General features: G+C 37.9%; 1 protein-coding gene across 15 annotated transcripts in view; it reads left to right on the forward strand.

Moving 5' to 3' along the window:
• Positions 1-26,295, forward strand: part of GRIP1 (glutamate receptor interacting protein 1) — a 682,822-nt gene that overhangs the window by 254,767 nt on the left and 401,760 nt on the right. For 2 of the 15 annotated variants that reach the window (XM_019455031.2, XM_053896009.1), the window contains exon 1: positions 24,451-25,000. The exons of 9 other annotated variants lie outside the window; for them this stretch is intronic. In XM_019455031.2, the coding sequence (XP_019310576.1) occupies positions 24,868-25,000 (133 nt within the window). In that variant the 5' untranslated portion in view covers positions 24,451-24,867. Of the gene's footprint in view, positions 1-24,445; positions 25,001-26,295 lie in introns of those variants that run through there. 4 more of the 15 variants (XM_019455030.2, XM_019455029.2, XM_019455022.2 and 1 more) reach the window with 4 other exon arrangements.

The raw sequence follows: 26,295 nt of genomic DNA on the forward strand, positions 1-26,295 counted from the left end.
TTAGATTTTTCTCTACATCCAAAAGTTTACCTCCAGGAGGAGAGAGAGGAGTCCAGGCCATAGGCATTAAATAAGCTGATAACCATTTTGGAAAGTATAAAATATATTTAGGATATTGATTTCCCTCTACTCATACTCTTTTGTGCGTTTTCAAAAAAACAGACACCATAGCCTGTGAATATTTTGAAAGGAGGACAAGCACAGATGATGTATATGATCAGAACATGAGAATTCTCCCCACCATCACCCCAATTTTAATTTAATTATAGCATTTCGGGTTTTGAACTTGGGAGGAAAATCATTCCTTTCTCACTTTTATTTTTTGTTGTTGTTGTTGGCCATAATTTACTACTTTAGTATTTTTTCTTATCAGTGACTTTATTTTCATCTAACAGGTGTAGGGCAGAGATTTTTCTGGATGGCATTTTAAATCCTCAATCCCAGTGGCTTCAGCTAAGTTTTCATTTCAATCAGCCTCATTCTCTACAAGTGCTTTGGGATCATAAAAGCCCTGAATGTTAGTGGAAGGTTTAATTCCTTAATTCCTGATCAAGATGTTTATTCCATAGAGACAGGATGCTTTTTCACATCTTAAAACATAGTTTTGTTCCTTGAACATGGAAAAAGATTTCTGAGTCATTCAGAAGGCATCCTCATCACTTTATTATAACAGCAGCAGTGGAAGAGTGACAGCTGACATGTACTGAATGCTGGCTACTTGCAATAATCCTCACAGGCAGCTGGGGATGTAGGTGCTGGTATTATGCCTGTTTTGCAGATGAGGAGACTGTGGGATAAAGATGGTAAATGCCTCCCCTCAGGTCTCAGAGGTAGCAATTGGAAGGGTGGAATAGCAACCAGACTGACGCCAGAACCTAAGATCGTCCTACTTAGTAATCCCTAAAAATAAGAATGGAGCCATTTCTCTAGCAAGCTAGCTCCCTCATGAGAGAGGGCAGCGAATGCCCTTTGGACTCAATAGTATGATCGTGCATATTACAAACAGACTCTGTATTTAACTACAGAGAAAGGCAATAGCTATCTTATAAAAATCTTTAAATTGAGGCTCCTGGGTAGCTCAGTCGGTAAGCGTCCCACTTCGGCGCAGGTCATGATCTCACAATTCGTGGGTTCGAGCCCCACATCGGGCTCTGTGCTAACAGCTCAGAGCCTGGAGCCTGCTTCAGATTCTGTGTCTCCCTCCCTCTCTCTCTCTGTCCCTCCCCAACTCAAGCTCACTCACTCTCCCTCTCTCAAAAACAAACATTAAAAAAATTAAAAACCTTTAAGTGATTTATATAGCAAAAACTGTTATAACATAAAAAAAATTCACTTATGAACTGATCACCTTAAAATTTGTCCTTAGGAGAACATTCTTCCTGTATTTACTGTCTACCCTTGTCTCTAGTCTTTTTCAGTCAGCCTCCCTTCCTTTTTAAGAGATCCACAAATATGTGCGGTTACCAATGACCCTTCCTGACAATGAAGAATAATGTAAATTGCAAATCTTGCTAAAAACTCAGAGTTTCTTGAGACTGCTAAGGGGATGTGGACAGATGACTCAGATCTAAAGATAGAATTGGACTAGTTAAAAATTGAATATGAAAAATGGACAATAGTGGTAACGTGGGCACTTATAAAGAGAGCAATTTGTGTTTCAAGGGATTAAGAACGGCCTTTGGGAAAATTAATAAGGGTCTTGAAAACTTTTACAAAAATGACCTTCTTTTTAAGACGAGGCCGTGAAAGTCCAGTTGGAAGTGAAGGATGTTAAATTTTGTTGTCGTAAAATTTCCAGCAAAATGTTTTATATTCACTCTCCCAAAAGTATAAAAATCAATACTTGACTCTTTTTTTTTTCTTGGCTCATTTTTCTAGCCTTCTTGGTTTGTGCTCTATATGATGAAATTTAGCTTCTGTTTTAAGTGGGTTCTCTTTGGGTGGCCTTTTCTTGGTACCAATTATCCTTGAATAACGAGTCCCCTTGTGCTTCCTGTAGACAAAGCGTAGTTATTTTATTCTGACGAATTGAAGGAGAAATGGGACAACCATTTGTCCAGATTATGCAGAGGGGATTCAACTTGGTGGGGAGGAGATGGTGTCTGGACTTCATGCCCTTTAAGGCTACTTGCGATGCCAAAGCCTTGTGAAATCCTCTGAGGTCGATCAAACCAAAAAGAGTCAGCAAAAACCTGAAGGCGCCTGCTTGGTGCCATTCATAGGAAGCACGCCTTGTGTTGTAGAGGCTGGAGCTTCAACGGCACATACTATGTCTTTATTCACCTTTCTTTTCCCTATCTCACATCACCTTTTCACAACCCCAAAACAGCTTCTGTGAGAGCACCTTTCAACCGGTGACGCTTGATTCTTTATTCTCCACCTTGGGTGTGTGTGTGCGTGCGTGTGTGTGCGTGTGCATGTGTGTGTGTGTCTGATTTTCTGATTGATGTTTAAAAAGACCTTATTCTTGAATCTCAGCATTTAGGAATTGTGCCCCACCCACCTCTTTAAAAATCCTGGCAGACTCAGGGCACCTCTGCCATGGTTACATTATGGAAATTATTGCTAATGTTATTAACATTTGAAAACTTGTCAGGCTTGCACACAGAATGAAACATTAGGTTCTTATGACAGCTGGAGCCCACTTTTATCTACTCTCCTGGAAAGGACAGACCTATTAGCAGAAGTAGAACTGGTTGTATCTGGGAATCATCAGATCCCCTGTTTCACAGTTAAGGATGGCAGTACATTTTCTTGTTTACGTCTTATCCAACTGATGAGAAATTTAGTTCACACATGGCAGTAAAAAGCACTCGAAGGCCAGGAAGGGAGGGAGGCTTGTGCTATCTCCCCCAAGTCCTTTCAGAACCCCTTCGCCATGAGTCTGGCACCCCATGAGAGCTGCAAGTTAGTGCCATGGTTCTCAGGTGCAGGAAAGCATTTGTACGGAGAGATGGTTTCCTACAAGTGGTGTTCACTCAGTAAATACTTGATTTGCACTGCTGTTGTTTTCAAAGGTCTCTAATTTTTTGGTCAAAGTACACAATTTTAATTTGTCTGCTGACCAGATAGATGCATATGGTTGTTAGGTGCCAGAGTATGTACTAAAAACTAATGAAAGAGAAAAATGAATCTTAATGGAGGTATAATTTTCATATAAACCAATACTTTATCAAGAGAAGCTTTTAATGATCATTGATCATTTTTATCGTGAAAACGTTAATGTGCAAAGCACTTTACTAGACATTATTGGGTAATTAACCAAATAGAAATCAAGAGATCTCATTCCTCAAGGAATTTTAATCACCCCAAACAAAACCAAAGGCAACAACTTGAGGACGATTTACCAAGGAACACGTAATTATAAAAAAATAGTTCTTTGCAACACTATCTTAATTTCCTAGGAAATTTTGATATTTGAGATATTTATAGGTCTGAGGGTATATAATTGGATAGTTGTAGAATTTTACAGCAAGCAAACAGGTAAGCTATCTTATTGTTCAGTCCCCTCATTTTACGGATAAGAAAACAAGTCTAGAGAGGTGAAGTCGTTTGCCCAAGGTCATGCAGTTAGTTGGCAGGTTCTGTGGAACTAGTAACCAGGTCTGTTATCAAGAAGAGACCTCTCTCTGCATCACTAGCTTTGGCTTTATAAGTGAAATGGTTACTGACCTTTGGAACCTTTCACAGGTATGCTGAATAAGGGGAAAGTTTTGTTAGCGTTAAAACACTATGGGTGAAAATAAGAACACAGGTATGTTGCAGTATGGCTTCTGGGCTTTTGTTAAGTCACTTACAGTCAGATTAATTTCTTCCTAGCCCACCTACATGTTTCAACTGTACAATGCTTTCTGAATGCCAAGTATTTAAAAAGAAAAGGAGGCACATTAATTGGATGCTGTGTACATATACACAAAAGACAGAAGTGGCACCATCACTTAGCCACGGTTCTATCTGCAAGGTAAAAAGGGGTCATCATCTAGGACTTCTTCCTGGGGTGGATGTAGTTGGCCAAGGATGTGACGGTTCACAACCCCTCTTAGATCGCAATGGTTAACAGCAGAGCCTCCACGTTTTGTTTCTTGATGGGATATAGACAGAAGTTCCCCTCATTCTGAGGGGCGTCCAAGTCTCAGATTCAGTGTCACCCATTTCCATGAGGAGCCATCTATTTCCACAAGACTACTCTGGAAGGGGGTGGGGGTGGGGATTAACGATCTCAGCGGCTTATTTGTTTCCCAAACCAAGAAGAGTATGTATAAGAGATTTTTCTAATTACTATTGGCTCCATTTCCCTAGGGAGACTATTTAGCACCACTAAAAATTAAAACATGACGTCAGCTAAATTGTATTGACAAGGATAGTATTTTTACTTCTGTAGGCTGACATTTGTTTAACTTTTTTTCAACCTGAGTTAGAAAATTATAAACGTAATCTAAACAAATATTGTTTCTTATGTCAGAAAGCAAGAAGTCAAGGGAGAACCACATTAATTCATGCCATGGTGCTTCTGAATTGAGGGCTCATAGTATCCATAAGCAAAAAAATATCATTGACCTTTATTCACCTATAACCTTCTATCTTTTGGCTGAGATGCAAAATTTTTAGCACTGTTACAGAATTCATTATCTTATGATAAATTTTAATAACAATGTCAAGTAAAAGTCCATTTTACTCACCTCTAGCAGGCTCATAATTTTAGCCGTAAATGCTAGAATAAGATTAGGTTGAATTTTGACAGTGAATATTAAAGATTATCAGTTTAATCTGACAACTGTTGCATATAAATCTCAGAAACTACCTTACACTGGCATTATAAAGAATAGTTTCAATGTAGCACTGTATGTTATTTAAAAGCTTCCTTTACTAAATGTTTTGCAGTGCCCATCCCAATTCCTGGTATATAAGAGTAATTTAACCAATATTTATTAACTGTTGAGTGAATGGTTTAATTCATGTGTTTTTACTGTAATTGCTCTATGAAACAAATAACCTTAGAATAATATAGTATAATTACTTAAAGGAAGCATTTCACAGGTTGATTACTTAACATTTTAAAATACTGATGTTTCTGGGGCGCCTGGGTGGCTCAGTCGGTTAAGCGGCCGACTTCGGCTCAGGTCACGATCTCGCGATCCGTGAGTTCGAGCCCCGCGTCGGGCTCTGTGCTGACAGCTCAGAGCCTGGAGCCTGTTTCAGATTCTGTGTCTCCCTCTCTCTCCGGCCCTCCCCTGTTCATGCTCTGTCTCTCTCTGTCTCAAAAATAAAATAAACGTTAAAAAAAATTTAAAAAAATAAAAATAAAATATTGATGTTTCTTATTATAATTTGACAGAATTACCACCTTATGCTATACATTGCTCTTGTTGATTTTTGTAAAAACTTTCACCAGCTAAGCTCATTGACTGAAAGGATTACTTTTGTAATCCTAGCTCTAAATCCTAGCTCTAAAAAACAACACAGTTTTGTTATATACACAACAGTTTGGATATTACCTACCAAAAAAAAAAAAAAAAAACAACCTGGTGAAGGCAGATGTGATGACTGAGATAGTCAAGCCTAGGGCTTCCTCTACCGATCCATCTGGAAACAGTTGCAGACAGAAATTTTAACTTAAAAATTTATTCTTTCAAATGCACTGAACAAATTTTTTGGAAGAGAATTTAACTAAGTTGCTAGCATTTATACCTCTGAAATTACTAAAGCTTGAAACTGCGCTAAGATTTTTGAGAAACCCTTTGTTAGGACTTGGAGCAAATAACAGAGGACCAAGGCTCTTGTGTGTTTTCACTCAGCAGTGATTTTGTGTAGTAGGGTTACCCAGTGATAGATGACATCTTTAATGATTTAGCATCAAGGCAGTGGCACCAAAGTGGACTGGTAGCCATTTATATTCTTCACTACCAAACACTTGAAATCAAAAGCAAAAAATAGGTTTCATTTAAGAATATCTTTGATAAGATAATAAACATCATTTTAATATTCTATGTTATGAAATAGGAAGTACTCTTAAAGCACTTCCACTGCATCCCAAAGTACTCTGATGGTCATGCAGTTGAGAAATGTGTAATTTTGAGGGTGCCTGCGTGGCTCAGTCGGTCAAACGTCCAACTTTGGCTCAGGTCATGATCTCACAGTTTGTGAGTTCAAGCCCTGCGTCGGGCTCTGTGCTGACAGCTCACAGCCGGGAGCCTGCTTCGGATTCTGTGTCTCCCTCTCTCTCTGCTCGTCCCCTGCTTGCACTTTGTCTCTCTCCCTCTCAAAAGTAAATAGACATTAAAAAATTAAAAAAAAAAAAAGAAACTAATTTTAACTTGGTGTTTCTCAAACTCTAAGATGAAATCCTATTTGTTTTCTGAGGAAGGTATGTTTGAGGAATAATACTTTGCAAACATCGCTTCAGTTACATCTTGCTTTGAAGATGCAGTGCCTTGCATAGGTTAAGATGTTATTATATTGCAGGATTTCATTCATTTTTAAGGCTGAATAATATTATATTGTATGTATACACTGCATTCTCTTTTTCCACTTACTCATCAATGGACATTTAGGTTGTTTCCACATCTTGGCTATTGTAAATAGTACTGCGGTGAATATAGTAATATCTCGTTGGGATCCCCATGCCATTTCTTTTGGATAAAGACCCAGAAGGGGGATTGCTGGATCATATGGTAGTTTTATTTTTAACTTCTTTGAGGAACCTCCGTACTGTTTCCCATAGCAGCAGCACTGTTTTTCATTCCCACCAAGTTTTAGTCATGCAAGATGAATGAGTTGTGGAGATCTGCTACATAACGTTGTGTCTCTAGTTAACAATATTGTATTGTACAGTTACGAACCTGTTACGAGGACAGATTACATGTTAAGTGGTTTTTCCACACTAAAATAAAAAATTTAAAAAGTTAATATAAGCCCTATAGCTTTCTCACGTGGAATAGACAGGTTGACAACCTTAATCACGAGGCAAATGATAACACAATATTTAATGAGCCCAAGTGGCTGAGGATCTAGTTTTTGCCTTATTCCAAATGTTTTCAGGGCTCTGTAAGAAGTTCAGTCTTTACCATCAGAACTCTTGCTTCTTGTTATTCAGAAAATTTACATGAATATAGGGAAAAAATAAGGCTGTTAATGTTAAAATATTATCTGAAAATTCTAACACGTGTCTGATGGAAGATTTTAAGGCTACATTTTAAAATAGTAGCCTCAGTTTTTGGTGTGTACTTAAAATATATCAGCATGATTTGTTGTAAGAACAAGGGATTTGAGGAGTCATACAGATTTGTTTCAAATACCGGATCCATAATTTATTGAAACTTCAATCAGTAAGTTTATAAATATCAGCACCTATAAAATGAAATTACTACACCTATATCACTAGGTTGTTGCACAAACAAAATGAAATTTTGATAGAACCCATAGTAGAGTCAATACACAGGAACTGAGGACCCACTAGCGGCAAAGCTTTCTTCTAGGTACCAGGAAAACAAAAATGATTACAACACTGGCTCTTTACTGAACAGACCTTGAGATCAGCCCCAAGGAAAACCAGATAATGTCTCAATTACAACAGAGAATAATGTTACAATTAAGTAAGTGAGGGGAAACAAATTGGTTATTCTTCAATACTTACCCACCCATCTTTAGTAATAGAAAGTTCTGTGTTTTAGCTAGACATCTGGCCACCCAGCTAGAGAAACCATATTTCCCTTCCTTGATGATAGTAAGGAGTGGCCATGTAACAATGGTATCAAGTGGAAGTAATATGTATAACTTACGGCCAAGTTCTTACAATGAAACTTTACTATCTATTTTCCTCTTCCTTCAGGCTAGAACTTGGCCATAGTGGTGGTGGGTCACACTCACGAGTCTAAGAACAACACGTCAAGGTATAACGTTTCAGAGAGCAGGAACCCGGATCCTTGGATAACTATATAGCAGCACCACCTACTCTCTCCCGACCTCGACACACCAGATTACCAGCTCAGACCTTCACGTGCAAAAGAAATAAACCTCTCGTCTTGATTAAGCACATTCACTGAATTGTTAAAGCACCTTAACCAGTATCCTAACTAGTAGGGTAAGTTCAGGATACTGTAACTCCCAAGCCTAGGATCTTTGGAAGGGATGGGGGAAGTGAGCATCAGGCAAGGTTTGTTGTAGGAAGGAGTCCCTGACCTGCATTTTGAAAAATCATTGTGAGTTGGAAAAACCCCCTCCCCAGGTGATTCTGCCACTACCCTCTTAATAGTCTCTCCCCATGAGTCATTGATGTGATGTCTTATAATGAGATTTGCCTTTTCCATTGTTAGTAATCCCACTGGAAGATTGAATTAAATAGTAATTGCTTCATTCTTTAAACAAATTTATATGGAGCACTTACTGTATGCATGTAAATAAAGGAAATAAATATCCAATATAGGCCCAAGGTCCTTCTTACTGATTTTCTCTATTTATTTACTTTTTCTATAAACTATCATTCCCCTCTATGCAGAATATAAGCTTCATTAAAATATGATTATTGTCTCCTTTTTGTTTTTTTATGGGATTACTAGTACCCAATGAAGCTGGTCACATAGTAAGCATTCAATAAATTCTTTGTTGAAAGAACCAATGAATAAAGGGGAAATTGTACACTTAGACATTCAGCCTCCAACAATAAAAAGGACAGTTTTGCCTTTGAATTCCCAGTTAAGAAAGAAGATGATGAGGCTGTATAAAGAGCAGCTATAATAAAGTTAATGAATATATTCTGTGAGTTAAACTTTGACAGTCATTACTGCACAAAAATAAGTGAATTTTATTTCTTCAACATGCATTACATGCACTTGAACAGTGCAATTTTAACAACATCCCTAAAATACCTACATCACTTGAGCACCAGGTGTTGTATGAAGTGATGAATTGAATTCTTCTCCTGAAAACAAGATTGCACTGTATATTAAGTAACTAAAATTTAAATAAAAATTAAAAAAAAAAACTACGTCACTTCTTGAGAGTTTGAAATCACTGGGGTACTAACTACAGCGAGAAATTTACTAAAGAAAGAAAAGAGTGAAAGAATGAGAGAAAGAGAGCGAGAGAGAGAGAGGGAGAGGGAGAAAGAAAGAAAGAAAGAAAAAAAGAAAGAAGGAAAAAGAAAATGAGAAAGAAAGAAATTTACTCAGTGATATACCAGTGATATAAAAGAGAAAGTCAATATGGATGTGGATAAATGACTTACATTGCCCTCTAGGATTTGATGCAAATCATGACTAATGCTGGCATCTCAGGCTCTACAGGATAAAGCTTCCCTATTGGAGAATAGCATGTACTACAACTTTAATGAAAATCTCTTTGGTTCATATCTGCCAGTATTAATGTTCGATTAGTCAAAGAGATATTCACTGATGTAAAATCTGCATCAGTAACCTGCCTTTCTAAAATTTGGAATTGGAGGTTGATACTGTGTAACAGTTTTTAAAGTGAATAAATCAAAATTGAACAGAAAGTCTCACATACAGGATTTTGGTATAAAAAATATGAAGTATATTATGAGGGTTTTTTTTTCCTGAGTATGTTCATGTTGTATCTTTATTACATTTATTGCATAACTGATAAATGCAGAATGACAAATGAATTGGCAGTATTAAAAAACCAACATGTTTCAGACAGCTTCCTCTTTATATCTATCTAAAACTGCAGGTAAATAACTGATGCGTAAGAAGTTACCCAGCACTCTATAGCACTCACTCTTTAGTTTCCCTGTGTAATTTGATGATTTCTTCAATGAATGTACTTTCCTGCTTTCATTGAAATGGATACAAACTGTTTAAAGAAATTTGCCATTAAGAAATGAAAGTGGCATCAAGTTTCTAAAGAAATGTGAATGCAGAAAAAATACAGAGAAAGACAGATACCACATGTTTTCACTCTTATGTGGATCCTGAGAAACTTACCAGAAGACCGTGGGGGAGAGGAAGGAAAAAAAAAAAAAGAAAGAAAGGTTAGAGAGGGAGGGAACCAAAACATAAGAGACTCTTAAAAACTGAGAACAAACTGAGGGTTGGTGGGGGGTGGGAGGGAGGAGAGGGTGGGTGATGGGCATTGAGGAGGGCACCTGTTGGGATGAGCACTGGGTGTTGTATGGAAACCAATTTGACAATAAATGTCATATTTAAAAAAAAATAAATAAAGAACCAAGATTCATAAACTTTAAAAAAAATAAGTATTATTTTCAGAAGAATTTTTCCCTGAATAATTCTTAATTGGGCTTCTAACTTGATTCTGTCTGATCACTAGTTATTTGTGTTGTACATTAAATACAGTATAGAGACACCTGCCTGAGCAGTAATACATATAGCTTAAGTTGGCTAGTCTGCAAGTTGATGAATAAACCAAGCCAATTCATCCATCTGTGAAATATTTCAAGGTCGACCATCCATTGGCTACAAGATTTTGAGTTAAAAAGACAGTGGAGGACAGTGCTTATAGTTTGATAATGTTTGCTTACTGAGCGTGAAATGAAATTTAACTGTGGCGTGTCTGCATTTGTAAATTTATCGTAGTTGTTTACGCTTCTTGCAAAATGAAATGTCAGGCAGTCCTTCTGAGATCCCAAATATATCAGGCTTCAAAGGGCTTGAAGAGGTGAGATTATTCTTTCAGTTTTTAAAGATATTTTCTGATTTTTTCAACCGCATCAAATTAATATATTCAGTCAGTAACTATGTGTGGAATGAGCATAGGTGAGTCAAAAGTAAAAACAAAAATAACTTCCAAATTTGAAATGCTAAGTGTACCATCGGAATGTTACAGGGGTTTGAAAAACATGGAAAGTATCACACTTCATATTTTCCCTGAAGATGCATCCTAGCTAGAAAGATTTAGATTGGAAAGTCTCTTCCAGCTGTAAGAGGTTATTATTTTTGTGTAGCTAGATGCTTTCAAGTGATAGTAAAAAAGAGTGCTGATTATGAAGTTCTTTTAGATAACTGTGGGACTTCACAGGAATCATTTAAGCTCCTTATTGATGGTTCTGAACAGCCTGCTACCTAACGGTTCCGTTGCCTGGGAATTTATTCATACTTCTTCCTCTCCTCCCTCCCCTTTCCTCCCCCTATCCTGTTGTCCTTCCACACTACTAGAGGGCAAGAAGTCTATTTTGAAATGGCACACATTTATTTGTTTATGTTTCTTGATTGGTTGATTCATTTTACCAAAGCACTGCGTTTCAGAAAGCTTAGTGGTTTGTTTGTTTGTTTGTTTGTTTTTAATTGACTCATTTGGCTACAGGAACCTTTGGTTGGTATTTAAAATAGTTTCTTATAGTCTCACTTCTTTTTCAAGTTGTGGTGACTAGTTTAATTTAAATTTCTCTTCTTTTCCTTCCTCTAAGTGCTTTGCCGTATTATTCATCTTACCTTCTTAACCTTTTTCTCTCAAAGCCATTTCTTAGACCCCAGTTCTTGCTTTCAGGCACTTTCAGGCACACTTGTCTGGTTTGCTGTCAAAGAACTTATGAGTTGTTGATTTAAAAAAAAAAAAAAACTCTATCTAATTTGGATTAAATTATGTTCTTGGCTCTCTGCTTCTATTATTGAACTTTAATTGGTTCACTCATTTGTTTATGCATTTATTCACTCATTTCTTCCCCACCTACATACTGAACACTCAATATGTATGAAGCAGTGGGTATATACCAGGAGGGGGTGGGGATTCTGAGCCAGGTAATTTCTACTTGATATTAACTTCAGTTACAACTTACGTGAAGACTTTAAAACCATTAGCTTGAAAAGGTTTTAGAATGTCTGTAGCTTTAAAGAATCATTTATTCACTCTATGAAATGTATTTAGCACCTGTGACATACTACATACAAGCTGCTTACTCCATGCCCACTTTTAGAACTGACCAATCATTTTTTTTTTTTTTAGAATCTGACCAACTGTTAGAAGCTTTAGAACTGGTCCTATCTCTTATCCTTGCTGGCTGATTTTGACGCTTGATATACTTTTTAGGAAGGAAACTTTAAAGACCCTTGTGTAATTTAAGTGGTATGTTTAAATAAACCACGAACAATATGTGCTTACATACACTAAATCTCATTCATTCATTCATTCATTCATTCAGCAAGTGCTTATTATTTGCCTGTATTGCCAAGCACTGTTCTTGGCCCAGAGTTAGAGCAGTGCACATGAAGGCAAAGGTTCCAACTCTCATGGAAGTCATATTCTAGAAGAGAAGAAACAGGTAACATACAAATAAGCACATTATCTAACAGTAATTTCTGGCAGTGGTAAGTGACAGGGAGATATGATGCCAGGTGACTGTGAGTCTATATTATTAGGGGGGGGCGTCTGGAAAGGCCTCAACAGAAGGAGGCAAAATTTAAATTGAGACCTAAATAATACAATAAGATCCATCCATGCAAAGATTTGGGGACAGTACATTTGGTGCAGAGTGAACAGGAAGGGCAAAGACTATGAGCTTCATAAGGACAAGAAGAAGGTCATTGTGGGGAGTCAAACGAGAAGAAGCAAAAGAGGTGAGCAGAGACCAGCTCAACTTGGGCTTTAAAGGTCCTGATAAGGATTGTGAAACATATAGACCTCATTTCAGAGTTAAAAGCAGGGTAATGATGTTACCCAATGTATGTTTCATATGATCATTCTGGTTGTTGTGTGGGAAATAGAATGAGAGTAGAAACGGGGTGCTTAGTTAGAAGACTGGCTTTAGGGGTAACAGTGGAACATAGAAAAGTGGGTAGGTTAGGGGTTTATTTCAAAGGTATAGCCAATAAATTGGGTGTGGGTAATCTAAAGGAAAGGAATCAAGGTTTGTTTTGAGTAATGGTGAGGATAATGCTGTGTACTGAGCTGGGAACTCTGGGGGGAGGTTTGAGGACTGTGCTGGAGTGTCTGACCTGGCTATCTTGGAGAGGCCTGTTATGTATTTTAACAGGAAGCTGGAAGTGGGTATGTGAATCTGAAGCTCCTAGGGGCATTAGTATACGGGTGAGAATAGAAACAGATAGCATTCTTTCCTTTAAATACATAGTTCCAATTATACATTGGACTAAACTGCTTCTCTATGTTTTTTTTTAAATATTTATCTATGTTTGAGAGAAAAAGAGCAGGGAAGGGGCAGAGAGAGAGAGAGAGAGAGAGAGAGAGAGACCCAAGCAGGCTCTGCACAATCAGCACAGAGCCCAACGTGGGGCTCTATCTCTTGACTGTGAGATCATGACCTCAGCTGAAACCGTCAGATGTTTAACCGACTGAACTACCCAGGTGCCCCACTATCTCTCTGTGTTTATTTAGCCTTCTATCATCAAAGTATCAATGAAATATTTACAAAGCATTATGTACTATTTACCTGTGTAATATATAGTATGCTCACTTGTCAGATAAGTACATGAAAAAATATAATAAAGGCAGATATTAGATATTAGGCACATTTGTAAAACTAATGTGGATAGGTTGTTTTAATGTTTATTTTTCACAGAGAGAGAGAGAGCATGAGTGAGGGAGGGGCAGAGAGAGAGGGAGGCAGAAGCTGGATGTGGGGCTCAAACCCGTGAACCACGAGATCATGACTCGAGCCGAAGTCAGACACTTAATTGACTGAGCCAGCCACCCAGGCACCCGCCCCCCCAATACGGATATTTTGAAAGACTTAGCAATAAACTCCATACTTCATGTCATTCTTCTTGAAAAAAAAATAATCCATTAGTTTAGATTCTTTTTTTCAGGTATATTTAATCATGGTACAAAAAGAATAATAAAGGTTAAAAGTTGACCAACTGAGGATAACTCTCCAAATTCCAGTCTTTCCCATTAATATTTTACATTTTGTTCATGTTACAATTAGTTATGAGACTAAATTTCCTGATGAAGTGATTAGTTAGAATTAATGAAACTTGAATTAGGTAGACCAGAGTGTCTTTCTTTGGTTTGTCCTTTGGGCTAAATGGGTTATTGAGTTATTCTCCCATAACCCAGGATTCTGGAAACATCCAATTTCAAAAACCTCTACCCGGGGGTTAAAAACAAATAACATAGAGAAAGGCAGAAATGGGGTTTTCAATGTCCAAGGAAAGTAAGGAGTTGGGTTTTTCCCCCTTAAGAGTTAAGGACAAGCCTAATTTAGATTTTCTAACAAGTAGCCATTACTGATCCTCAGACTAAACAGAATCTTTTACATCCTGGTCTCAGTTTCCGGAGGACCCAGCTAGAATCCTCTTCCTAGGTCCATTAGTGTGTCAAGTTGCACATTTTTAGAACAATAGGAACAGTGATCAGTGCCAGTCATGTTCTGGGACTATTTCCTACATATTTCCTAGGTAGTCACTAGTCTCTTTTTGAGGCTCCCCCAGTGTGGGGGGAGTAGGTATTTGGACCTACTCAGTACCTGGGGCTGGGTGCTCGAGTGGTTGCAATTAAAATTGAAAGAAGCCTCAGCAATTGTATAATGCTTTATTCTTTCATCCATTCATTCCATCCTTAAACACGTAACATCTACTCTGAGTTCAGTACTGTGCCAGAGACCAAAGACCTTAAAATCAGTAAGATATGGCTCTTATTCTATGCACTTCCCAGTCTAGTCAGATAGACAGCTAAAAAAACACCAGACCTTTGTAATCCGGCATGAACTGTACCAGACAAGTATGAGGGGTACCTTAACCAGCATATACGAATGCAGCTGCGTTATGAGCCACTCCTGAAATCTGGTGCTTTGCAGCAACAGTCATTTCTATTCTCGCACCCACTGTTCTGCAGGGAGTTTCCATTTGGGCTAATCAAGGCAGACGTCATGCTAGAAGCCCCGCTTCAGGCTGCAAGACATGTGTGCTTGGCTATAGGCGGTTGGTTTAGGTCTGCTCCATGTATCTCCTTCAGGGACCTCTCCACTTAAAGTGTGGTGTGGTCTTTTGGACCATCGTAGCCTCATCTTGTGTCTTCCGTGTCTTCTCTCACGTTCCTGTCTTCTCCGTGACCTGTTAGCCTAGTGGGACAGGACGCAGCTATATTTCCATTATGTGATAGCTCTCCCTGTCCTAGCAATCTTATGCAGATCTTGTCTCTTCAGCCATCATTCAATCAGTTATTCACTCGTGCGTTTATTCACTCTTCAGTCCATCTTTCCTCCCATCAGATATTGAGTGTGTAGCATGCCATCCCAGCCAAGGCTACAAAGGTGACAAGGAACCACCACCACATTCAGGCAGTGGTCTCAAAATGTTTTGCCTTCAGGGAATTTGAAAAGCAAAGGCATTCCGAAAAGCAAAGGCATTCCCCTCACAGATTTTTAACTTCACATCTGAAGTTTTTCATCATACTTTTCATCATTTATGTATTTGCCAAATATATCATTTCTAGCATAGTATACATTTTAAATAAATCTATTAGATCACTCATTTGAATGTATAGAGCACCTAGACCGCAAGTTTTTATAATCGTCACTTTAAAAATCCTGCTAAAGAATAACTCTTGAGAGGCAGCTTAGCATCGATGATTAGGAGCATAAACTCTAAACTGCCTGGTTCGTTATAGGTGTATTTTAAATTATATACATGCAGGTTATATCATCTATGGATTGCATTTCAGACCAGTAAAGGTGCCGCTCTTCACTGTGTGGATTATTGCCAAGTTACTTAACTGTTTCTATCTCTTCATCTACAAATGAAGATGAATGATAGTACCAACTTCATAGGATTGCTGTCAAGACTAAATGAGTACACAAAGCTCTTGAAGACAGAGGCATAGCAAGAAATATTTAACTTTGCTGTCATTATTGTTATCGTAGGTCCACTAACTGAAAAGAGCCTGGTAGGAAAAAATGCCAAAGAGAGTTAAAAGTTGTAAGTATATGAAGTGTGTATTTATCATTTTCCCTGAAATAAAACAAAGACAGTACATCAAATAAAAATATGCATGCCATTTACATATCTCAAATTAGTGATAATGGCTACTGTACATGAACTAACTAGATGTTTGAGTCAAGGGGCACTGTGATGGGGAGAAGAGTTATTATTGTAAAGGAGGCAGAAGCAAAGTACCATGAGTGTGCCCGGGAAAAGTCCGTTCTGCTCCAGAGTAGAGCCAGGAAGTGTCAAGTGGAGATCGCACTAGGGCTGGGTCTTGTGGGATTGCTAGTGTAAATGTGGTGAGAACCCAGGCTTTGCGTGTTGGTGGAGAGAGGGGAATACACAGACTGAGAACCATCTCTGAAATCTTTTCTAATATCAGTATTTTGTGAATCTGATTTCTTAAAAATGCCATTAGATTTTATCTGTTTTGTTAACTAAGATATCTTGGCATTGTATCATATGAATGCAAAATAACCAAAAAAAAAAAAAAAATTTATTGAGCACTACTCTCTGCCAGGGACAATGGATACCTGTCTCAGTATGGATATGTTTACTTACCTGCAGGTAGTGTGCCTGGGGAGAATTTAGAAAGATATACTTTTAATTGAAAGCATCGTACTTCGGGCTCTGATGAGCCCAGTTTGGACCCTGGGCTATTGTTTTACTTTTTTTTTAACAATGAAAATAAGTGTTTTTATTACTTAAATAAATGTAAGAATTGGAGCATTTGTTGATTGCAAATTTGTTGATTTGTTGATTGGTGACTCTTTCTAAAACGACTTAATTCTAGTATACCCACAGTGTTTTCCTTCTAGTAGGTCGAGGTGACGTTACTGGCAGAACAATAATTTAAAATGCCTTGGACTTGGTGTGAAGCACTTACGTTTAATTTGAAGCATTTATTTTGCGACTTAGTTTCCCTTAGATTTTGTGCAAATTCATGAAGAGCAAGAAGATAGAAAATATGAGCATTATATAATTCAAATACTTGAGATATTACCTGTTTTTGACTATCAACTGCTGAAAGAGCTGAGTAATACCATTGGTCTTCACCCTACAAAGTATCTAAAACAAGGAGAACAAAGAGGGGTGAGGAGGTATGAAAGCACAGGAGGAAGAATTGCAGGGATAAGGGAGCATTTGCTTGGTTAATTTAGCTCTGGGGTCATCAGCTGGAACAGCCCTAAATGCCTCTATTAGACATTTATAGGGCCATTATGGATTACCACAACGCTAGGTAAGGCGGAAGGGAAAGGGGGCCTGCCAGCATATGGTGGAAGGGGGCCTGGGCTGCTAGAAATACTGAGATGAGGGAGAAACTCTTACAAAGCTGAAAATTTCTCTTGTGTTTGTACAGCTTTCGAATATCTACATGAATAAATATTCCTGTAAGTGAGCACTTATTTATAATGATTTGAGCCTAGAAGCTAATACTGTTATACACGGAAGCATAGAGTATTTTTTAATGGACTCCATTTTTTAGTGCAGTTTTAGGTTCACAGCAAAAATTGAGCAGAAGGTACAAAGATTTCCCACATAGCCTCTACCCCTACACATGAGAGGCTCTTCCATTATCGATGTCTCCCGCCAGAGTGGTACATTTGTTACAACCCATGAACCTACAGTAATACATCACTATCAGAATCCTTAGTTTACATTAGGGTTCACTTTTGCTGTTCTGCATTCTATGAGTTTGGACAAATGTGTAATTGACACGTATCCATTATAGTATCATACAGAGTGGTTTTACTGCCCTAAAAACCCGGTGTGCTCTCTCTCTCTCATCTTTCACTCCTCCCTAACTCCTTGTCAACCATTGGTCTTTTTACTAGCTCCATAGTTTTGCATTTTCCAGAATGGCATAGTTGGAATCATACAGTATGTGTCCTCTTCATATTGGCTTCTTCACTTACTAACATGAGTTTAATTTCCTTCTGTGTCTTTTCAGGCTTGATATCTCACTTCTCTTTAGTGATAAATAATACTCCGTTATCTGGATGGACCACAGCTTATCAATTCACATTCTGAAGGATATGTTGGTTGCTTCCAAATTTTGGCAGTTATGAATAAAGCTACCATAAATATCCAAATGCAGGCTTTTGTGTGGACATAAGTTTTCAACAACTTTGAAGAGTGTGATTGATTAATTATATGGTAATAGTATGTTTCGTTTTGTGACAAATTGCCCAGCTGTCCTCCAAAGCGGCTGTACCATTTTGTATTCCCACCAGCAATGAATGAAAGTTCCTGTTGTCATTGCTCTGGATTTTGGCCATTCTTACAGGTGTGTAGTGTTATCTCATTGTTGCTTCAGTTTACATTTCCCTGATGACATATGATGTGGAACGTCTTTTTGTATGCTTGTCCGCCGCCTATGTATCTTCTTTGATGAAGTATCTGTTCAAGTCTGTGGCCCATTTTTTAATCAGGTAGTTTATTTTCTTATTGTTGAATTTTAGCAGGTTTTTTTTTGGATAATAGTTATCTATCAGGTGGATGTTTGTAAATATTCTCTCAAATCTGTCTTCATTCTCTTGACATGAAATATTTTTCACAGTTTTACTATACAGCAAACATACTAATTTTTACTGTGGTGTCCACCTTTGACTCTACTCTTTTATTTTCAGTACATTGTATGGGATGGCTTCTGATCGTCTCCTAAATTTAAAATTGTTCATTAGAAGTAGGTGCAAGAAGGAAGGAAACCATGAACAAAATGAAAAGCAGCCTACTGAATGGGAGAAGACATTTGCAAGTGATATAACCAATAAGGGGTTAGTATTCAAATATATGAAGAAGTTACATAACTTAACACACACACACACACACACACACACACACACACACACACACAAACAACCCAATTAAAAATGGACAAAGAATCTGAATAGACATTTTTCCAAAGACGTACAGATGTCCCGCAGACACATGAAAAAAATGCTTAACGGCACTGGTCAGGGAAATACACATCAAGACCGCAATGAAATATCACTTTACACCTGTCAGAATGGCTAGAATCACAAAGGCGAGAAGTTGCAAACTGCTGGTGAGGATGTGGAGGTAAAGGAGCCCTTGTGCACTGTTGGTGGGAATGTTGCAACTACTGTGGGATACAGTATGGACATTTCTCATAAAATTAACAATAGAATTACCATGTGATCCAATAATTCCACTACTGGATATTTACCCAAAGAAAGCAAAAACAGTAATTGAAAAAGATTTATGCACCCCTGTGTTTACCGTAGCATTACCATTCCGAGATATGGAAGCAACCCATGTGTCCACGAGTAGGTAAATGAATAAAGAAGATGTGGTGAGGCGTGCACACACACACACACACACACACACACACACACACACACACACACATTATTCAGCCATAACAAAGGATGAGGTTTGTTTTTTAAATTTTATTTTAATTCCAGTGTAGTTAGCATATAGAGTTTTATATTCAATTCCAGTGTTTCACAGTTTCATAGTGATTCAACAATTCCATAGATGACTCAGACAAGATGAGATCTTGACATTTGCAACAACACGGATGGACCCAGAAGGTATTGTGGTGAGTAAAGAAGTCAGACAGAGAAAGACAAATACCAGATTATTTCATTTATATGTGAGTCTAAAAAAACCAAAATAAATAAAAAGCAGAAACAGACTCAAATACAGAGACCAAACTGATGGTTGCCAGAAGGCCGGTGGGGGGTTGGGGGGAAGAATGAAATAGGTGAAGGAGACGAAAAGGTACAAACCTCCAGTTATAAAACAAGACACAGGAATATAATGTGCAGCACGGAATATAAGTAATAGTACGTAACAACTTTGTATGGCAACAGATGGTCACTACACTTGCGGTGAGCATAGCGTAATTTATAAACTTGTGGAATCACTATGTTGTACACCAGAAACTAATGTAACATTGTGTGTTAAGTATACTTCAATTAAAAAAAAAAAAAGAAGTAGGTCCAAGGATCTAACTATATCTGGTGTGGTTGTATCCTCAGATTTATTCATTTGAGTACATATTGTTAAACATATATTTAAATATATGATGATGTTGGGGCACCTGGGTGGCTCAGTCATTTGAGGGTCTGCCTCTTGCTTTTGGCTCAGGTCATGATCTCGCGGTTTCACGGGTTTGAGTCCCCTCATCAGGCTCTGTGCTGCCAGCACAGGGGGATTCTCTCTCTCTTCCCCTCCGTCTGCCCCTCCCCCACTCACACTGTCTCTTTCTCAAAAAGTAAATAAACTTTAAAAATAAATATATATGATGATGTTATTATATGTTTAAATGATGTATGCTTGCATCACATGATATGTGAATTTCATTTAGACTAGTAAAGGGGGATATTATCAATCGTTTGCTACAACACAGTGGCGTTGGGTCTGATAGGGTCTGATTAAGAATATGAGCGGGCATTCCCGGGTGCCAGAGTGTTTTCCCTATGGTCACAGGGAGACTGCCATAGTTGTTGGCATTGTCTGCAAACACCACGGTATCTAAAAAGGCCAGACTGATTTAATGTCCCAAAGATTTCCTTGAGACCAGACCAGATTTTCCATTGTGCAACTCAGAAAATACTGTAACCAGTACTCAGTCTAAATAAACACAGAAATGTCTAAATAAACACAGAAATGTACTGCTTCATCAGTGATCTAGGGAAGGTAGTAAATGGAAGATTTAATCTCAATCATTGGCCTATTCCTCCTTTCCTAAAAGGGGATGGAGAATCTAATTCAGAAGATTATGGAAGCCGTGCAGTTGCTGTCCAGGCAATTGCCTGTTTCTCGGGGGAAAAAAAAAAAAAGAATTAGCTTTTTTCCCCCCATGACATATATTTGCTATTGTTGGTTGAAGTACATTTTGTTGAATAATTCAACCTGCTTTATCTTCTCTTGTGAACAGTTTTTTCTAAGAATTTTAATTTTATGGTTTAGTGGACATTTAGCTCAACTAAAAGCAATTGGTGATAATAGTCTACTTTCTTTACGTGAAAATATTGGGGAGCTGCAATGTAAAGAAATTAGCATTTTGGAGCTGGCTAGTGAGGATTGTACCTCAAACAAGCTTCATAAGCAGAAATGCCTATAGGGGTCAGGTGGTAACTGAATGAGAGAATTGGGCCCAGGGGAGGAGACTGTGGCCAGGTGGAAAGCACGCATTTATTAATGGATGACAGCCACCATTCAGCTCTAATCAATAGTCGCCATGTTGGAACTGGGCCTAGAGTTGCCAGATCATTTGAGTTTTCAGGAAGAAAAAATAAAATGGCTGATTTATTTGCGCAATTCCTGACTTTTAGATATTGGCCACGTTGAAAAAAAAAAACCAAAAAATAAACAAAAACATACACCTATGTGAGCCAAACAGAACCATTTGTGGGAGATATTTATTCTCTGCACTACCATTTTCAATTTTTAAACTATCCCATCTGTTTAAACTATGGAGTGCAGCAGTTGGTGAATAGCACCTCTTACCAGTGTTTGTGCTATGGAGCGAGTGGGTGTAATTCTCCACGGAAACAGTCGTACACCTAACTGAATGGACTTGAACTTCACCCCACTAATTTGTCACTTGTGGTAGGGTGTGAACTTACTGTTTCATAACAAGTCCTTAATAGATTTCAGGTTGGTCCTCTGTTGCTAACCATGGAGAAGTTAGAAGACTAGAAAAATTCAGAGGTTGGACCCAGGAAGCTTGAGGAAAGTATCCTGTGCACCTGCACCATCCCTCCCGTGGTCCATTGCTAAATTCTTTCATTCTTTGTGATCCAAGTACACCTCCTTTAAATAGCAGATCCCCTATTCCTGCTTCCTCAGCATCTATGATTATTTTAATAGGGCTGTTACTTCCTCTGCCATACCCCTCCAAGTGTATGGCTAAACTATAAACTTTCCCTACAACCACCAAACCTCAGCTTTGATACACATTTTATTACTATAATCAGATGCCAAAATGCTAACCTCCCAAATAAATTCCTCTGAAACTATGAAAATAATAGAAAGGTACATAAGCCTAAGTTCTCTTTGGTATGTAGGTAATTTTACTTTGCATTGGTTCTTGGTCAAAAATGATTGCTTACCACTGCTTGAGAAAATCTGTCTCTTTAAATCATTTTATTTATTTATTTATTTATTTATTTATTTAGAGAGAAAGAGCGTGAGCAGGGGAGGGGCAGAGAGGGGGAGAGAGAGAATCCCAAGCAGGCTCCACACTATCTGCACAGAGCCTAACGTGGGGCTTGATCCCAGAAACTATGAGATCATGACCTGAGCCGAAATCAAGAGTTGGACGCTTAACTGACTGAGGCACCCAGATGCCCCAAAAGTCTGTCTTCGTAAATACTAAAATTAAAAATCAGTAAACTGTACTGGAGTGTTTCAAGTTAGTCTATGCAAAAAGGATATTCTATTAAAATATCATCTGCCCTATAACATCAGTCCCTTTAGATTCAACTAGGAGCTTATAACTACAAAACTTAAATAATGTGGACTCCACCAACTTAGGAGTTATAATAGTTCAGGAATAGTTGGGTAAAATTTGTTGCCTGAATAATCTCTGAGGGACAAGTGTACTCAACGAAGTAGTCCCATATAAATCAGGACATCTGTTTGGCCCAATTAAAAATGAAAATCAACAACTATGTGGTGCCTGGGTGGTTCAGTCGGTTTAACATCTGCCTTTCACTCAGGTCTTGATCTCAAGGTTTCTTGAATCTGAGCCCCACCTCTGGCTCTCTGCTTCAGATCCTCTGTCCCCCTCTCTCAGTGCCCCCCCCCAACTCATGCTCTCCCTCTGTCTCTCAAATATAAATTAATAAAAACTTAAAAACATTTGAAAGCCAACAGCTATTTTCAATAGCAAACTGACACAGAAAACAATGAATCACTGAATGCAAATAGTTCTTAGATAGACAAGATAATCTCTGAATTCGTATGAAAAAAATACATAGCACCAAGTAGTACTTGGCAGTGTGACTTTTGTGACCTTGGCCAAACCACTAAAACATATTTGAACCTTCTCTCCTCACTCATGGGGGTATTACCTCATTATAAATGTTGTTAGGAGGATTAAATGAACAGATTGTGTGTAATTATTATCATTGGTTTAGTGACCTCTTCAAGGTCTGGACTCTAGATATTCAAATTTCTAGTTCATTGTTGTTGTTGTTTTTTAACTGTTCTAGTTTATTTTGGTTGAGGGATTCAGAATAATAAAGAAAGGAATTGGAACCTAAGGACAAGTGATTTTTTTGTTTAAAGATCTTCATAAAACATTTTATGGTATCTTTTTGTCAGCATCATTAAGTTTGTGTTTCTCTTCACAAACTCATTCATAAAAGCATAAAAAGTGGGAAGACTCTAGGAACAGGGAAAATTCATGTAACCATTGAATCTCACTTTACACATTTTAAAGCTGAAATGCTATTGGTTGATGAATGTTTACCTCTGTGAGTAAATGTCTCCCACTCCATCCTTAGCAATTAATATCTGCAAATAGAGAACTATTTAAATCTAGAGGAGGGACACATTCCCTTGAATCTAACAACAGATAATGCAGAGTGCAATCACCTTCCTCTAGGATGGTCCTAGAAACTGGTATTACATAGATATTGAATTATATACAGCAAAAAAGCTTTTAAAAATTACATTTCTGGGAATATGGAGCTGCAGAATATGCTTAGTTTCATAGGTGATATGCTGACATGTTTATTAATTATATTGTAAACAAATTGAATTTTTCCTGGTGTTAAACATTCACATTCATTTAGAGACCCGAAGAAAAAAGCTAGAGAGAAAAAGATCATCCAAGATTAATGCTGACCTGTCTAGACTTTAGAGTACCTCTTTAGTCTCGTCTGAAGTGTTTCTGATTGTCGTACTCAAAAAAAAGGAAAAAGGTTGTGATTTTAGAGACAAAGAATGAACAGGGTGTGGGCATTTTTTAAAACTTCCCCACCTCTCTCCGCCTTCACCAAGAAAAACTAAATTTTATTTGCTATTTAGTCCCTTTCTTTTCATGTGTGTTTTTTTTTTAAAGTGTAACAACTCAAATTTATATTTGAGTTCAGTGGGATTGTTTGTGTTTCTTTTCCCAAAAAAACCATGCAGTTTCTTTTATTTGCCAATTATGGTATGCTGTTACTAAGCCTATGAGAAGTCTCTCTGTGAAGTGCATTTTAATATTTAGATCAAACAGTGATTGGAATACATTAATGCCCAGTGGGTAAATGTGTCATTTGAAAGCAGCTGCTGAGCCTTCTCCCTGCTGCTCCAATTAACACATACAGCACACTTTTGTCAGCAAGAGGCAGTGCATATGGATGAAACCACTTTAGTGCTCATTAATATGATATGCACGAGAGCACAAAGGGTTAATCAATCTGCTCATTGCAAAACAATAGCTTTCTGGGAAGTTTCCCAAGCATGTGCTTTTGTGATCAAGGGTGCTAGGATTAGGGGGTGGGATTAGCAGGTAAGAAATAGCCGGTTCAGTCTCCAGCTTTGGTTCAGTCCATTGACTAACGTGTTTCCCCGCCCCTCTCATCCCCTACACCGCCCCCCGCCCCTGATGATGGAGATGTTGGAGAGTGAAATTGTAGTGCCGGGACTCCTCGGGCTTCAGCTGAATCTCTTGTTGAACTTTGTTGCTTTGTTTTGAAGCTGTTTGAAGTCCAGAGCTTTGCAGTTTATTTTTTTTTCCTCTTAGTCTTTCGTTATTTTACTTTCTCTCTCTTTTCCTTTATTGTTTTTTTTTTTTTTTTTGTAATTGCACATTTGATAGTTTATTGAGCAAAGTAAGAAATCTTGTCAAGGTAAACCCATATCGCTGCTATTTTTTTTCACCTCCCATGGCTAAAGTCTCGGCGTTGATGGTAGCACAGAAGCCGATGGAAGGGTAGCGCGTCCCCAATCCCCAGGTTTGGTGTTGGGCGTTCATGCGCCACCAGGTCCCGGAGCAGCTGGGCTGTTGCTCCTCTCTGGTGCTGGCTGAACCAGGCTGCACGGTGAGTGAGAGATGGACCGCTTCCTGGGTTTTGTCAAGCAGATAAGAAGATCTAGGAGAAGAAAGGGGAAAAAGTACCGACCAGAAGAGGATTACCACGAGGGCTATGAGGATGTCTATTATTACGCCTCAGAGCATTTTCGAAGTAAGCACTTCCCTCCACCCTCCGGTTCCTTCTAGCACGCTGGGCTAACAATAAACCTTGTATGGAGCTTTAATGTTACATGCAAAAGGTTTCCCAGATGGTGTTCTCTGTGAGCAGTCTGTAAGTACTGAAGTGCTACATTTTGCTTGATTTGTTGCAAGAACAGCTATCAGATAGCATCTAGACAGTATAACCCGTCCAGTACTATGCCTGGTTAATATTTTAGGTGCAATTAGTTGGTTATGTTATTGTTGTAACGAACCATTCAGAAAAGTATCTTGCAAGCCAATGTGGTAGTTAGAATATGTTCTGTTGTAGTTGTTTTTAAATAACAGGTTTTTTTTTTTTTTCTTTCCAAATAGAGAAGGCTAGCTTATTAGGAACAAATAATTGTTCATGTTCAAGCTGATGTTGATTAATGTTCCTGATACAGACTTCTAGATAGTTACCTGTGATTAACCTGAGGTATTGCTTGTAGAAGGAAGTCCAAATTATTTTCTCTGATGCATGTTCATCATTTTATTATTAAATTAAGGGAACAGTTATTTGCTGTCAACTAGAAGCAGTGATACCTTTAGAATCCATATTAAGACATTTGTAAATTAGCTTATAAATAGCAGAGCAGAGACCTAGAGTCTTTCTTGTACTTATCAGTGCTTTAAGTTCCTGGTGAGGTTTAGACTCATCCCCATAGATTTATAATGCCCAGAAATGCCTAAAGGTACAGAGAGAAAGCAGCTACATGCAGAAGTCACTGGGTTTATGAAGTGCCCTAAATGTGGGAGACTGACAGTTACATATACTCTATACTGACAACACTAAAAGTTATTTTTTTATCTTCTTGAATAAGGATCTTTCTAAACTCGTATTTCAGTTGTAATTCAGTTCTAATTCTTTCTGGCCTTTTGATGTCTAATCATGAATATATCCTACTTACAACCTCTGAGCGGTGACTAATAAATAATTTAGATTCTATTTCTGTGATATTGAAATGCATGAGAATTAGCGTTAATGCCAGAAATTCTGTTGTCATTGATGAAAGTTGAAGGTTGAAGAATCGTGTGGTGGTAATAACATAATAATGAAAAATTTTAACTCTTTGACACTTGCTCAAATAAAATGGCTATGTTGCTTTTACAATCTCTGAGTTGTAGAGATGTTTCTCTTTTATAATGCTTTTACATTAATAATTTGTTCTAATGTGGTGACAGTATATGTTTACTAACCTAGTTTCCACAATATACTTAAAAAATTAACCGAGATTTGCGTGGCATCAAAAAATACTATCTGCTTGC

Source organism: Panthera pardus, unplaced genomic scaffold (genome assembly GCF_024362965.1).
Source record: "Panthera pardus isolate Hobbes unplaced genomic scaffold, ASM2436296v1 HiC_scaffold_6, whole genome shotgun sequence".
NCBI classification, from domain to species: domain Eukaryota; kingdom Metazoa; phylum Chordata; class Mammalia; order Carnivora; family Felidae; genus Panthera; species Panthera pardus.